We start from the raw sequence: 13,232 nt of genomic DNA on the forward strand, positions 1-13,232 counted from the left end.
ATGTGCCGCAATGCTCGAGGTTGCATTCATGGGATCGGCAAGTTGATGCACGACCGTGCAACTGGTGGAGCATGTCCGGGCACTTCGCCAAAAGAGCTCCAGCAGCCGGACTGAATGTCACCAGGCAGACAATTCACGCGACTCGACGCGATATACAATATGGGCGTATAGGTTCGTTGTCGGCGGGATTGACCCAATGCCGGAGATCCGGCTGCGCAGTGTAGTATACGTCGCTCATCATCTCTCAAGCGACCCCAAGCAGTGAATTAATTAGGGGGAATGCTCATCGGCAACTCTCGCTCCACTGCGGGAGAGGAAGCGGCATGATGCCAAGGACAATACATACATGATGATGATGATGCTGATTATACCGTGCGTTGCAGGTACAGCTATACGCGTGCGGTGGCTGAGAGACTGGTAGAACATCGATCGCACCAGAGCTGGGGGCGTTGTAGATTCCGAGAACGCAGCAAAACCAACGTTGGCAAAAAGTAGCGGCCCTAGTGGTCGCGGCTTGTGGTCATTGCTGGTAGTGCCCGAGCACGATGCGGCACGATTCCTGCAAGTATGGCCCCACGAGCACGGCAGACATGCAGTCACGCTGCGAAGCTCGCAGCAGCTAATTTAGCTGACATGCAATAAGCAAGTGATCAGCTCTGTCCTGAGTATATCTCCGGAGCGTTTGTGAAGGCGGAAATCAAACCTAAAACAAGGCGGGCTGAGCCGTAATTTATGAGAGCCGGCCACGTCAAGCCTGCCTAGATTAGCCAGAGACAGAGCCCAACCCTGGACGCCCGCGCTGGAAGAGGCCCTAGACGATAGCGAAGGTACTGCCAACATTCAATTGCTGGTCGTGAGGTGCATAATGATTAATGTGCCAGGTGTACGAGGACGCCAGCCACAACTGGCGCTGAAACCTTTGGGTCTGGACCGTTTGAGGCTTGCTGCCGCAGAACCGGGTGTGGGGCTGGCTACGATACTAAGGTACCCAACTTAGACAAGACCCGAGCAAGGGTCAGGGACAATTCCGGAAAGTCCATCGATCTGCGATTGGCGATGCTTCTGGATGCGATGTCTTTGCTTCCCACGGCGGGGAATCCATGATTCTGGTGAAGATGGGCGCCGAGGTGCATCTTGCTTTTCCGCGTCTCATGCTTGTTCCTTCTGCTGCGTCGCATAAAGTGCTTTAAGGTAGAGAGTGCATCAAGCCTGCAGGTGCCTTTGCTCCGCAGGGCCGCGCACTGAAAGATTCTCGAATGGGAGGGGGCAGAAATGACAGCCCATGCTATTCTTTTTTTGTCGTCGAGGAGAGTAGTTGCCTGCGCTTGGTCCGCATGCGTGGCGCAATCTGGTTCTGTCATGGCCACGATGTCGGATGCGCCGACATGAGAGTCCCACCTGATATGTACTTAGGTGCGGCTGCTGCTGCTGCTGCCGCGTGTGGCTCCTGCTTGCATACTTGTTGCTTGCTTTCCAGGAGGCAACCAAGAACAGAGCGCTGGACAAGCAGCTTGTGCGACGCCGGGCGAGGTTGGCCGCTTGCATTATTGGTATCGTATTGCTGCCGTGGCACCGGCGGCGGTCCCGACAAGTGGCCGCACGGCAGGCAGCACGACGAGGAGGAACCCAGAGTACGTACCCGTACATACCTTCTTTACGACGAGGCGCGGGGTTGAGGTCCCAGATGGACATGCTGATGAAATCTGATGAAATTGAGGGTGCACTTGGGCCCAGGCATCTGAAGATGGATCTGACGCGGTGAAATGGCAGCAGGACTGCGCTGCATATCATTGTGCCTGCAGGCGAAACAGGCGGGCCCCGCAGCCGATCGCGCAATTAACCACCAGAACCGCCTTAGCAGGCCCGAAGCGGGCATGGCGCCTGGCGCCCCTGGCTTGTCGTCGCGCAGGGGGCTCAGATTAGCATCCCCAGCACGCCTCCCAGAACCTTGGGGTGCGTATCTGTGTTTCGGCTGGTGCAGAAGTCTGGAGGAGAGCTTCGGGCCTGAGGCCGGCCACCAACACACCACCTCAAACTAGTCCGGCTGCTTGCATCGTAGTGGCGCTGGGCCCTGACAAACTGGATCCTGTACTGAGCCGTCTGTTCGTTGCCTCCAACGAGTCGGGCGGCCTTGGCCACGGCGCTGCTCAGGTGGAGGCGCTCGCTCTTCCATGTGGTGCCCACAGCAATGGGCATCCGTCCCAGTCCAGTCCTCTGTCATTCTCCTGCGGCAGGTTCTCTGGGCCTTCTGCCTCCTGCCATCTTCTGCCATCGGCGTGCAACCCGCACCTCTGCAGCTTCTCCCGCGCACATTCTCTTCTTGAGCCCTTCGTGCGAGCAGATCTCGACCTCCAGCAGCAGCAATTCGCCCATCTTGAGCCAGCGAGCGAGCGACTGCTGTCTTGGCGCCTCTCGGTCGCGACAGCTCGACTGGAATGCGGGCATGCGCCTAACAACATCCTGTTCCGTCAGGCCAAGCATTTAATCCTCCGGCCACACGCATCCCCTCGCCCACGTCGCATCACACACGCGTCCTCGCCCCTGTCGTGGTTTCTTGGCCTCTCATCGTCCTCGTCCTTCTAGGATTGTCATTTTGCCCATTCGTCGTCGGCACCTCCTCTTACGGAACTTTTCCCTTCGTCCCTGTCTTTTTCGGGAGTCGGACCCTGGCCCTGTATCTACGCCTGTGGGCACCCGGTCGCTCTTCTGACGACAGCGAGCTTGGGGCACTCCGCACCAAACGACCCCTGCGGCCGCCTTGAAAACAGGACCTGCTCGTGTCACCCTGTTCACAGTGGTGCCCATGCTCGATCCGACAACCCCAGTCTGCCCGCGATATAATAGTTTCCAGTGCCTCCCTCCCCTCTTGTCAGTCAACGGCGGCCGTGGCTCTTGTCGCACCCCGCCGCACGTTCTGGGCCTTGACTTGAGCCCATCTGGCTGTCAACGGCCTCAAACTCCGTACCGTTCTGCTCCCTCATACACCCTACATTACCTGGACGGCATGGCTCAGGGACTTTAACAACCAGACGATCCTCTGTCTGGATGCAAGAACACCGTATACCCTTGTTACATTCAGGCTATACGGTTCGTCGCTTCCTCACCAGACCGAAGAAGCCTGACAATACAATACCTCTTCTCGAGTCGGGGACAGACGCCTGGATACAAACATGGGGTTCCTCAACCATCTGCTGAGACGGCAGCGATCCGTTGCCGAACAGAGTCTCAATGAGGCCTCGTTCCTCAAGGCCCAGTCCTACGAGAGCACTACTGCTTCGAGTCCACCTATTCTTGGTATTTCTTCTAGCCCCCTTCCAGTCTGCACGTCGTCTCGATTGGTCATTGCTAATGTGTTGCAGGAACCTACCCTGTTCCCGGAAATGGATCGAATCCAATTCTTATTGCCGCAAACCAGCAGTCGTTGCAAGTACAGCTCCTCACGGGAGATGTCACGTCGCGCCGCTTGCCACTCTCTCGACTTCGCAGCAGTACTCTGAGCCGCCCTGGCACGGCTGGTTCTGCAACACAATCGGAGACACTTGCCCGTCCGCGTACCAGCTCTGGCCCGAGCCTCGCCGCCAGGCCAGATCTCCAATCTCTTATCCAGGCACAGAGAACCGATGGCCCCCCATACAAATTGTCTGCCAAGGACTCAAGCCTAGACTACCAACTGCCACCACCGAAGCCATGGGTCGACCGTGAGGCTTCAAAGCGCAACAGTCTTGCCGGCCGAACCACGACTATATCGTCTACGAGCTCGATACCGACATCGATAGGCAATCACAGGTCGACGTCATCTATGGGATCCAGGTCGAAGACCCATGTTGATCTTCTTGACGCCACAATCAGACCTCTCGACTTTTACGATCGCGTAGCAGCGACAGGTGCCAAGACCTACGGCGAGGATGTTGCGGATCGCAATTCAATGCTGTCCGTGACATCGCCGCCGCCCACAGCCCCCATTGACCAGCAGGATACACAAGGTCCACGAAAGCGCCTTTCCATGGGCCACAGCCTGCGGACTTCCTCCCTTCGCCCAATTTCACAAGTCGAGGACGAACTGCTCGAGATGACGCATGAGGCTTCCCGTGATGCTGAATTGATCGCAAAAAGGAAGGCAGATAAGGCTGCTCGCCGACAATCAATGCCAGTCCCGCCATCGAAGGAAAGCCCAGCGGAGATCGGCGAGACGTTGAAGACACCAAAAGACGAGCCGGCGGCATTCCCTGTGTCATTGAAGGAAAAAGCGGCCGCCATGGCGAGGAACGAGTTGGCAATAATCAGAGCCACAGCTGCCATGCAAAAGCCTGGCGGTATCATCCTCGGTGGCACTCAAGAAACTTCCTCGACGATCGCCGCTGCCCAACCCGCGACGAGCACCATGGAGCAAAGTCACAGTACCGAAATGATTGCAGCACAATATACATCCCCAGCAAGGACGCGGTCAGAAGCTCCCGTCAGCGCCAGCAGGTCAAATCATGATGTAAAAGGTGTTGGATCTCCTTCAAGGGCAAAGCAGACTGGACCACGCAGGGATAGCAAGCAACCACGATCACGTAATGTGAGCGGCGCATCCCTGACGATGAGCAGTATCAAGCAATTCGACCTCGACAACCCCATTCCGGACAGATCAAGCTCGCTACGCAATTGGTCGATGACGTCCGGTAGCATCACCGCCTACACGCACGACTATGATTCGAATCCGTTCCGCCCACAATCGAGTCACACAACAAAGACCTCGGTGGATCTGACGCCAATCTCACCTGCTTTCAAGATATCAAGCCCGAGCCAGACGTCATTTCATTCTCCCATTTCTCCGTCGTCATTTGATCATTGGCAGCCGAATGCAGAGCCCTCCACAAGACATCACACGCTGAAAAGATCACCACTCGGACCAGACACTAGATCCTCGAAACCTAAGCACGCTCCAGCCCAACCAACAACAGCTACGGAAAGCTTCCATATTGACGATTATGTCTCATCGGATGACTCTTTTGGGTCGCCGAAGAGGAATCGAGGCGATGAGGAAAGGGATCTTCTATTCTCAGACGACTCGTTTGGCCTGACGTTCCAACTTCCGGGCATCAGTTCACCCTTGCGCGAGGAGTTTTCAGAGCCATCACGGTCTATGACTAGCCAGACTCTGTCATTGAGCGCTTTCAATGACTTCTCTGGTTATGGCCCTGCACCTTCTTTTGGCCAGGTCTCATCGGTCGCACCTCGCGGGCACGGGCAATCTGATTCGAGACCTGCCGGAACCCGCGGCAAGCATTACAATTTCTCGATGCCAACATTCCACGATCACGATTGGGCCGAGGGCGAAGACTCTGGTGTAGACGCTGACAGTGAAGACGAATTCAATATGGACATCCCTATGAGGCGTGCCCCACCCCAGCATCAGCACCACCAATACAGCCTGGCCAGACTTCAGCACCAGGGTCATCGTGTCAGGATCGAGGACGACTACGATTATTATAAGTCGGGCACAAGCCGTTCTCGTCATGACAGGCACGCCCAGCCACAGATTCGCGATGGTCAGCGAACTCGTATACGAGACTACTGAACCTGCCTCTGCAGGAACTCTCTACCGATCTTGAAATTCTCCTAACATTTTTATAACTCTTTGGCGTTTCGGAGCCGTCGCCTTTCAGGCGATTTCAGATTTGGGAACTGTGCGGCAATACCCCTTTTGCTATTTTGGTTCATGTTGGCCTCACCCATGAATTCTCATATCTACGCGGGGAAATCCTGCGGCTTTCAGAATAATCTTGCACATTTTCCTTTTGTTCCTCTCTACATAGAAATTCTCCGGTTTCACGCACGCCGACACGTCGTTACGCTCTTCACGATGCTATCGCGGCTACGCGAGATTTTGGCTACTTGTATATATTAGACTAGACGGAAGAGGACGAGGTGTTGGGGCTTCAATATACCAGCCAGCTCAATGGCACTTTTTTTTCTCTCTCTCGTGTCATACCTAGTACCCGATCACTACATGTTGTGGACCAAGTGAATGCATTTAGAAACAAACTAGATCTCGGTGTTGGTGAAAACGACACTCACGTAGACACAGTCAACACATGCATGTTTCTCTTGATGCGCGCTCGGCAGTGCGAGATATACAATGCTGCCCTAATATGTCCCCCGCCATTCAAGCGACGAAAAAAGGCAGCCAACCTCTAAACTTCAAAGGCCAAAAGTTTCCACCCCGGCACGTACAGGCCGTTGCATGCTATGTTGAAAAGAGGGGGAAGTAGAATGATGAGACAGAAAGCATTGGTCTATAGAAAAAAGACGTCATCTGTGTGTGCGTGCGTGTGTGTGGATATGTATGTACAAATGCAGCTGCCAAAACGCTCCAGAGAATTAGAATGCGCCCCCCGCCCCTGGCGACAAAGCAATAAGGACCGAGATATCAAGTTACCTCTTTCGCTGATTTCCGCCTGAACTGCGGAAAGTCTCAATATGCCTGCCTGCCGTGGGCCATGCGAAAAACTCCCTCGCTGCTCCCAAATAAAAATAAAAAAAATGCAAAGGACTCGAGGTGCCTCTCCACCCAAAATGGGTACATCTTATGTCAGCGTCGCCTTCCTCTTTGCTTGCTCCACTCTCTCCTTTAGCGTTTGCCGCCTCGTGTCCTCGAGTTCCTCGCGCAGGTACTCGTTGAACTCGTCCGGGTTGTCGAGGTACAAGTGGTGGCCGGCCCGCGTGACAACGATGACCTTTGCGCCGCCGTTTTCTCGGGCCTTCTCCTCGGGCGTGGCGGTCTGGAGGGCGCGCTCGCGGGCTTCACGGACCTTTACTTCCGCGGCGAGGCCGCCGGCGACGTCCATCCAGTCGTTCTCGCCGTACATGAAGACTATCGGGAACCCGGTCTCCTTGGCGACGGTTGTGGGAGGTGTCTCGTCAGAAGGAGTTGTCGGAATGGGCTGTCGGCCGACGTCTTGGATTCTGTTGATCACCGGTCTGCGTGCATGAGCGCCTGGCGCCAAGAGATAAGGTAGCGCATACTCTCCGCTGCCGGGCTGGCGGAACAGCGAGTATGCGTAGTCGTGCAGGGTCTGTCGCTCTTCCTCTGGCAAGTGGTTGAAGCGTCGCGATGTCCAGCCGGAAACGAAGCGCGGTCCAAGTGGCCCCGTTAGGCGGACAATGCTAAAGGGTGAGACGTTGGCGTCCCAGAGCCAAGTGAGCCACCCTGGATATGGCCGCTTCTTTGGGGTGCTGGCCCCGGAAGAGCCGGGGCTGCTGAGCCGGCTGTTTGCGTTGCCCGTGCTCCGTGTTGTGGCCTCCTGGTCGACTGTGAACTCGTCCTGAAAGGTGGACTCTTGGGGTTCTGGCATGTCCGCGTTTGCGGCATATGGGTCTTCTGGTACTCCCACGGGAGAGGCGAGGATCAGCTTGTTAAGGTGACCAGGATATTTGAGCGCGTACGAGACGGCCAGGTAGCCGCCCATCGAGTGACCGAGTAGGGTGAACTTTTCAATCTTGCGGATCTTGCGCCACTCCTCGAGGGCGTCGACGAACCAGCTCTCGGCCTCGTCGATCTTGCCAGCCGGGTCTTTCGACTTGATATGAAACGTTGGCCGCGTCGAGTTACCCATTCCGAGCATGTCCAGCGCATATAGCTTCCAGCCCTCGTTTCTGGTGATGGGCTCAAAGTTCTTGTAGAAGAAGCCGAGGCCGGCGCCGTAGCCGTGGAGCATAACCAGGGTGTCGTCGACCTCCTCGCCATCGCGCTGTACGGAGAACTCGTTGAGCTCACGGTTCTTGCCCGAGAGCGGCACCATCATGGACCGCCAAGTGCGCGGGCCATAAGGGTCTGTCCGGGCTGAGGACTGGACGGCACCGGGATGGTCGGCAGAGGGCGTTGACTCGAGAGAGCCGATCGCCTCACGGAGGTACGGAATGTGGGCAATGACATTGCGCTCCGCGATTGGGGGGGTGACGCTGTGCCACTGTCGGATTTTGTTAGTACGTGGGAGACTCGGACGTGCCGCCGAGGGCGGCGAAAGCCAGACTCACCCATTGGAAAGCAGCTTCCTTGTAGCCGAGGGGGAAGAAGGCCTTCTTTGTTTGTGGGATGCGGCCAGTGGGCGGCGTGGGCAGGTGTTCTTGGGAGCCCGTAGCACCCTGGGAGTCGTTGGCTGGGGCCATTCTGCGGGGGCGTCGCCTGTAGTAGTAGCCCTGGTTCTGGGGCTGGTCGTGGATCGCAGTGGCCGACGTGGCGTTTGTGCGAACGAAGCTGCGGGTGGTGGTGGTAGTGGTGGTGGCGACGTGGGTGAGGCGACTGCGCGTGCGTGCGATGGCGGGGAGCAAGCGTTGGGGCGTTGGCATTGGCGTGCGGAGGTGGACGAAGCAGGAGGCGAGGGCTTGCTTATAAGCGACCCTCGAGCTGCTTCCTGGCTTCCTGGCTGACTATGGGTGGTCTCGTCGACGCTGGCTACGCGCACACGGAGGAGGGATGGGAGGCAAGGAGGGAAAAGAGAGGATTGGGTGGAGGGACAGCGAGGATGTCGGTTGAGGCCAGCGATGCGGGCTGACGACATGAAGAGGGCCGGCCAGGCACTAACACGGCCACGAGGATGGCCCGCCGCAGGCACACAGAGAGCCTCTGCCTGCTGTCCCGGGCCCGATCCTGCTAACTCCGTGCGCCCGGCGATTGTCATCCCGTGCGCCGGCCTGCGAATGCGACAGGCCATCCTCCCTCCACGGCGACTTTTCCACAGCCGTCATTGGCTGTGCAGCACCCGACTGCCTCCTTCTGACTCGCATTCCTCAACAAGCCATCCGTGCCCGCGAGGGTTGACCCAGACGGTGTCATTCATCTAATTATGGCTGGTGCCTGTTCCTTCCTGTGATCGATCTGGCGGCATCATTGTCCTCGACAGCGGGGGGCGTCTCGTCCTCAGTTCTGGGCTCTGCCCGCGGACAACAAGATAAAACTTTCGCTTGGCGGCCGCATGCCCATCGCGATCAATGCGGGCATTTGCAAAGTCACATGTGCCCTCTCATGAGCCGCACTTGACGGAGCCTAGACCGCCTGGGCCCCTGCCTCTGTGCCTTTTTGGTGCGGTGGGTTTCTGCTTCCACTGCTCTTCCCGTCAGTATTGCCCAGTACACACAATGGTGAGTGTCTCCTGGGACGAAAAATGCACCTGCACAGTGGCAAGAAGCCCATCTTCCGATCTCTATCCAGACTGGATCGTATTGCTTGTTCCGCATCCTCACAGCTGCAGTGTTGACGATCGTACTTCCCGTCTCCCGAGGTCCATGCAGGGGCAGGTGCTGGCGGCAGCCCCACAATATCGCCCGCCCGTCGAATGACGTTGAGTCCATGACTGGTCCACCGCAGCTTCTCCCCCGGACAGGGCGGACTACTCCAGTCCAAGGAATGCCCAACATTCTACTCTATGCCCTCGCTTCCGCCCTAATCTACTCCTGCTCACTTTGTCCTCGAACCACGGTAGCGCATCCCTCCGATCACCCTCGGCTTCGGCCAGCAATCTCTCCCAGACGTCCCGGATGCCCTTGTAGCACCGCCAATCGTGCTCTGCTGACGTGGGCGCTGCTCCCGTCGATTGGGCGGCGTCATCTCTACGACCGGCCTATCCACAACCATCGACCACCTAGGCCAGTGCACAGCGAGCATAATCACTTCGATCATGGCCGACTCCATAGACTCGATCGTCAAGGGCGCGCCGCAAACCGACGTCAAGCCGCCCCCGATGGAGCCCATTGGCGAGACGCAGCCCGGCGACCCTCTCCACCACACACCCAGCTCACCGTCCATGATCTACCTCAACATGCTCATCCTCGAAGCCTCCCTGCGCGCGCAGTTTCTCGAGCTCCGCACGCGGCGGAGAAAACACACCTTTTTCCTTGGCCTTCTCGCCATCTGGAATACCTTCTTTGGCTACTGCCTCTTTTTCGCACCACGAGAGGACGGCAGTGGAATGGGAGGCTCGGTCTACTGGATGGTTGATATGGCAGAGAACGTGTGCTTCATGGCTGGAGTGCTCACCGGCGTGCTCGTCTGGGCCACTGGCATCTGGGATCGAGGTATCCGCTGGCCACGAAGGTGGCTCGGCATCTCGAACCGAGGCCTGCGCGGCTTCAACTGCAAGCTCGTCGTGATCAAGCGCCCGCTCCTTGTTGAGCTCTTCTCCACGATGGCCTTCTTCTTCACATATGGCGCCTTGTCCAGTACGGCTGGGCAGTATCGATACATTGACCCTTCGATCCTGCGCGAGGTGGACCGCGAGCTGAATATCAACCGCCATGAGCACCCTACACTTCCTTACGTCATAATTGGAGATGAGGAGAAAGGTGGCCACGAGGAAGATCTGGCGCCAGGCGGTGACTACGTCAAGCTGTTGCTTTTGGCTAAGCCCTTCTCGCCTAACTTTCGAGAGAATTGGGAGCTCTACCGCACAGAGTATTGGGACAAGGAGAACGAGAGGAGGAATCTCCTTCGAGTAAAACTGGCAGCGCACGACAAGAAGATCATCAAGGAGCGCTACGGCTGGCGGTGGTGGCTGCCTTGGTACAGGAGCGCAGCACGCACACCGCTTGTCCACGAGGACGCTGAGAAATATAACCACGGCCAGCATATACCCCATGCCCACCACCACCGAGCTGCAAGCATCTCGAAAGAAGAGAAGCGAACCCGCAGCGGGAGCATGCGCCGGAATAGCTCATCGGCAGGATCCACGCGGAGTCGAACGCCCACAGCTGAAGTGTCAGAGGATGGTACGACTGTGAGCCGACGGGCTAGTGTCTCGTCAAATGCATCGGACAAGAAGCGCAAGAAGCATCTCTCCTCGGGGTCTCGATCCAAGCGGGAGTCGAGGTCCCTGACACCGGAAATATCGTCTCCACTTGCTCAAGCCAGTAAAACCAGTGACGACGTGGCGTGAGGCATTCCAGGAGCTTAAGATTTTAACAAACAGGCATGCGTGGTTCGAACAGCGATTGGGGGGAGGCAAGATCGAAGAATTCTTGTGATATAGCGAATCCAGCCATAGGAGACAATTTTTGGCTGCCTGTCTGCCTTTTCCGTCGTGTGAATATGATCCAGCAAGTTGCTCTCGTGTGACAGGGTGAAGCTCATGCTGCTGAGCTTGTGTCTGAACCCCTGCCTGTGACATGTTCCCAAATCAGGAGAAACTCCACACAGACGAACCAACCAACAAAGGAGAGGCTCCACTGTGCCAGGCACAACCACCACCTACAGGCTGCAGCTAAGCAGATCCGGCTCCCCCCATCGCTTGACGGGGCCACTGCAAGACAAAGCTTAAGGCAACGACACGGCTCTACCTCTGATGTCTGTGGCAACAAACTCTCCTCCGCAATCTGTGAACAGGCCAGGAAAGCGGCACCAACGACACATAGCTGCCCACCAATTCGCCCCTGCCAAAGGGCTGAAAGACTTACGACCTGTCCACACGTCCTGGAGGTTGCCTCGCCCAGGGTTGAGTCCTGGACACATCCCATAATCTTACTCATCCGTGCACGCGTGTCGATCAGCATCCGTCTGCACTCTACCTCCGGGCGCCTCATTACAAGCATCTCAAATCTGCCCATTACCATCTCACGTACTCGTGACACCCGGCGCAGAGCTAGTCTATCGGTAGCCGGGCAGCCCGGGGCCATCATGGGTCCAGCCGAGACCAGGCGCCCTCTGGCGACTCCAGCGGCACCCTTCTCGTCCAGACCACCCAGTCCACCTGGGATTAACATACCAGCTGTGCCTGTTAACAGAGCGTTGCAGCCCATCACGATAGTCCCCAGCTTCGAAAATGTCGATCCGGCCGCTCTGAGCGCATCAGACCTCCAGATCATCACTCAGAACGGCAAGGAGCAGATCGCGACAGACTCGGCACTTAAGTGGACGTGGCAGAGTCGCCGGCAAGCTCAGCCAGTTCTCGACTTCCTCTACCTTGGCCCATCCAGCGTCGTGAAAGACCGACAGTGGCTCAAGGACAATGGCTTCACTATGTTGCTTGCTGCTCGCACTTCCTGGATGGCCGAGGTGCAGCTGCTGAGTGTCCATCGCGTCGCCGAGGAACTGGGCATCCAGGCTGAGCACGTCGACGTCTCTGACAATCAAGAGCTTATCCGCGCGTTCCCCAGCGTCGTGCGCAAGATCAATGACCATATGCTCCGCATATACAGGGAGCAGGCAGTCTCGAACGACGGCCACGGCCAGCATGAGCAAATGCAGACTACTGGTGGAGAGGACAGCAGCATGGTGATCGACCAGCATAACTTCCAGCGCGGCAAGGTGCTCGTCTTCTGCGAGTCGGGCAATGATCGGTCTGCTGCCGTGGTGGTGGCGTATCTCATGGCCGTGTTTGGACTCGACATTTTCGCGGCCTGTCAATTTGTGCAGTACCGACGCTTCTCCGTCAGCCTCGACGACAACCTCAAGCAGCTTCTTAATACATATCAAGGCATCCTTGAAGCGCAACGTACAGTCAACACGTTCCATATGAACCCCGCCAATGTCTTGGCTGTAAGCAACAGCTTGAACAACGGCAGCAGCAACTTTGCGCATAAGCGAGGAATAGAGGACGCCATGCATGTGGACGGCGAAGACGAAAGTGTCGATGCTTCAGCTACGTACGATGGTATCCTCGATGCTGACAGATATCGAGATCGGCCACATTTTGTGCCTTTCGTCGATCACACAGGCGATGTTTGAAACCGGGAGGGTGATTATAGAGACTTCCAGGAGCATCTTCATCAGATGGAGCTGGTGTTCGGTTTGCACCAGTGGCTTCAGTGCATTGCATTCTTGCGTCTTTCCAGCCGGCGTTGGTGAGGAGGCTTCACATGTTTCTAGCATTGGCTCTCTGTCTCGGGCCTCTCGCATTACATCAGAGTTATAATACAAGCGATCGAGGTAATTGTTTACGTCGATCCAGTCTCATCTTATGTTCATTCCTCAGATATACCCGTGCTTGGACTCATGTTGGTGCTTATGGTCAAAGGCGCCTCACAGCCTTGGGGACTGGTGCGGTGGGCAGGTTTGCGGCTTTGTGGCTGATGACCACACTCGCGTGTGGCTCCTCTCGCGTGGTTGTGGCCATCCGACTATGGACACATGGAATATGCTCAGGCGCAGTTACAAGGCAATGACTTGACAAGCCTTGTCGGCGGGACATCACTCTTGTTCCTTGACCGCCGTACCCGCGGTGGCATTCGCTGGCTGGCTAGTGTGGCAGAAGTGA

General features: G+C 56.9%; 4 protein-coding genes across 4 annotated transcripts; 3 read left to right on the forward strand and 1 right to left on the reverse strand.

The window, feature by feature from the left end:
* Window positions 1–3,170: 3,170 nt before the first annotated feature.
* B0I36DRAFT_362981 (uncharacterized protein) lies at window positions 3,171–5,563 on the forward strand (the record flags this gene model as incomplete). The annotated part of the gene is made up of 2 exons (XM_046158737.1): window positions 3,171–3,294; window positions 3,360–5,563. 2 exons carry the CDS (start codon window positions 3,171–3,173, stop codon window positions 5,561–5,563), a joined length of 2,328 nt encoding a protein of 775 aa, XP_046012947.1.
* A 1,009-nt stretch (window positions 5,564–6,572) lies between these two features.
* B0I36DRAFT_374253 (putative alpha/beta hydrolase) lies at window positions 6,573–8,154 on the reverse strand (the record flags this gene model as incomplete). Its single annotated transcript, XM_046160257.1, has 2 exons — window positions 6,573–7,955; window positions 8,023–8,154. 2 exons carry the CDS (start codon window positions 8,152–8,154, stop codon window positions 6,573–6,575), a joined length of 1,515 nt encoding a protein of 504 aa, XP_046012948.1.
* Window positions 8,155–9,367: 1,213 nt separating this feature from the next.
* On the forward strand, window positions 9,368–11,067 carry B0I36DRAFT_323559 (Spo7-like protein-domain-containing protein). Its single transcript, XM_046153994.1, has one exon. The coding sequence runs from the start codon at window positions 9,663–9,665 to the stop codon at window positions 10,914–10,916; it is 1,254 nt and encodes a 417-aa protein (XP_046012949.1). The 5' UTR covers window positions 9,368–9,662; the 3' UTR covers window positions 10,917–11,067.
* A 233-nt stretch (window positions 11,068–11,300) lies between these two features.
* Window positions 11,301–12,936, forward strand: B0I36DRAFT_323560 (protein-tyrosine phosphatase-like protein). The gene has a single exon (XM_046153995.1). It carries the CDS (start codon window positions 11,654–11,656, stop codon window positions 12,701–12,703), a length of 1,050 nt encoding a protein of 349 aa, XP_046012950.1. The 5' UTR covers window positions 11,301–11,653; the 3' UTR covers window positions 12,704–12,936.
* The last annotated feature ends 296 nt before the right edge of the window (window positions 12,937–13,232 follow it).

The sequence above is a fragment of the Microdochium trichocladiopsis genome (assembly GCF_020744255.1).
Source record: "Microdochium trichocladiopsis strain MPI-CAGE-CH-0230 chromosome Unknown B0I36scaffold_5, whole genome shotgun sequence".
NCBI lineage: Eukaryota > Fungi > Ascomycota > Sordariomycetes > Xylariales > Microdochiaceae > Microdochium > Microdochium trichocladiopsis.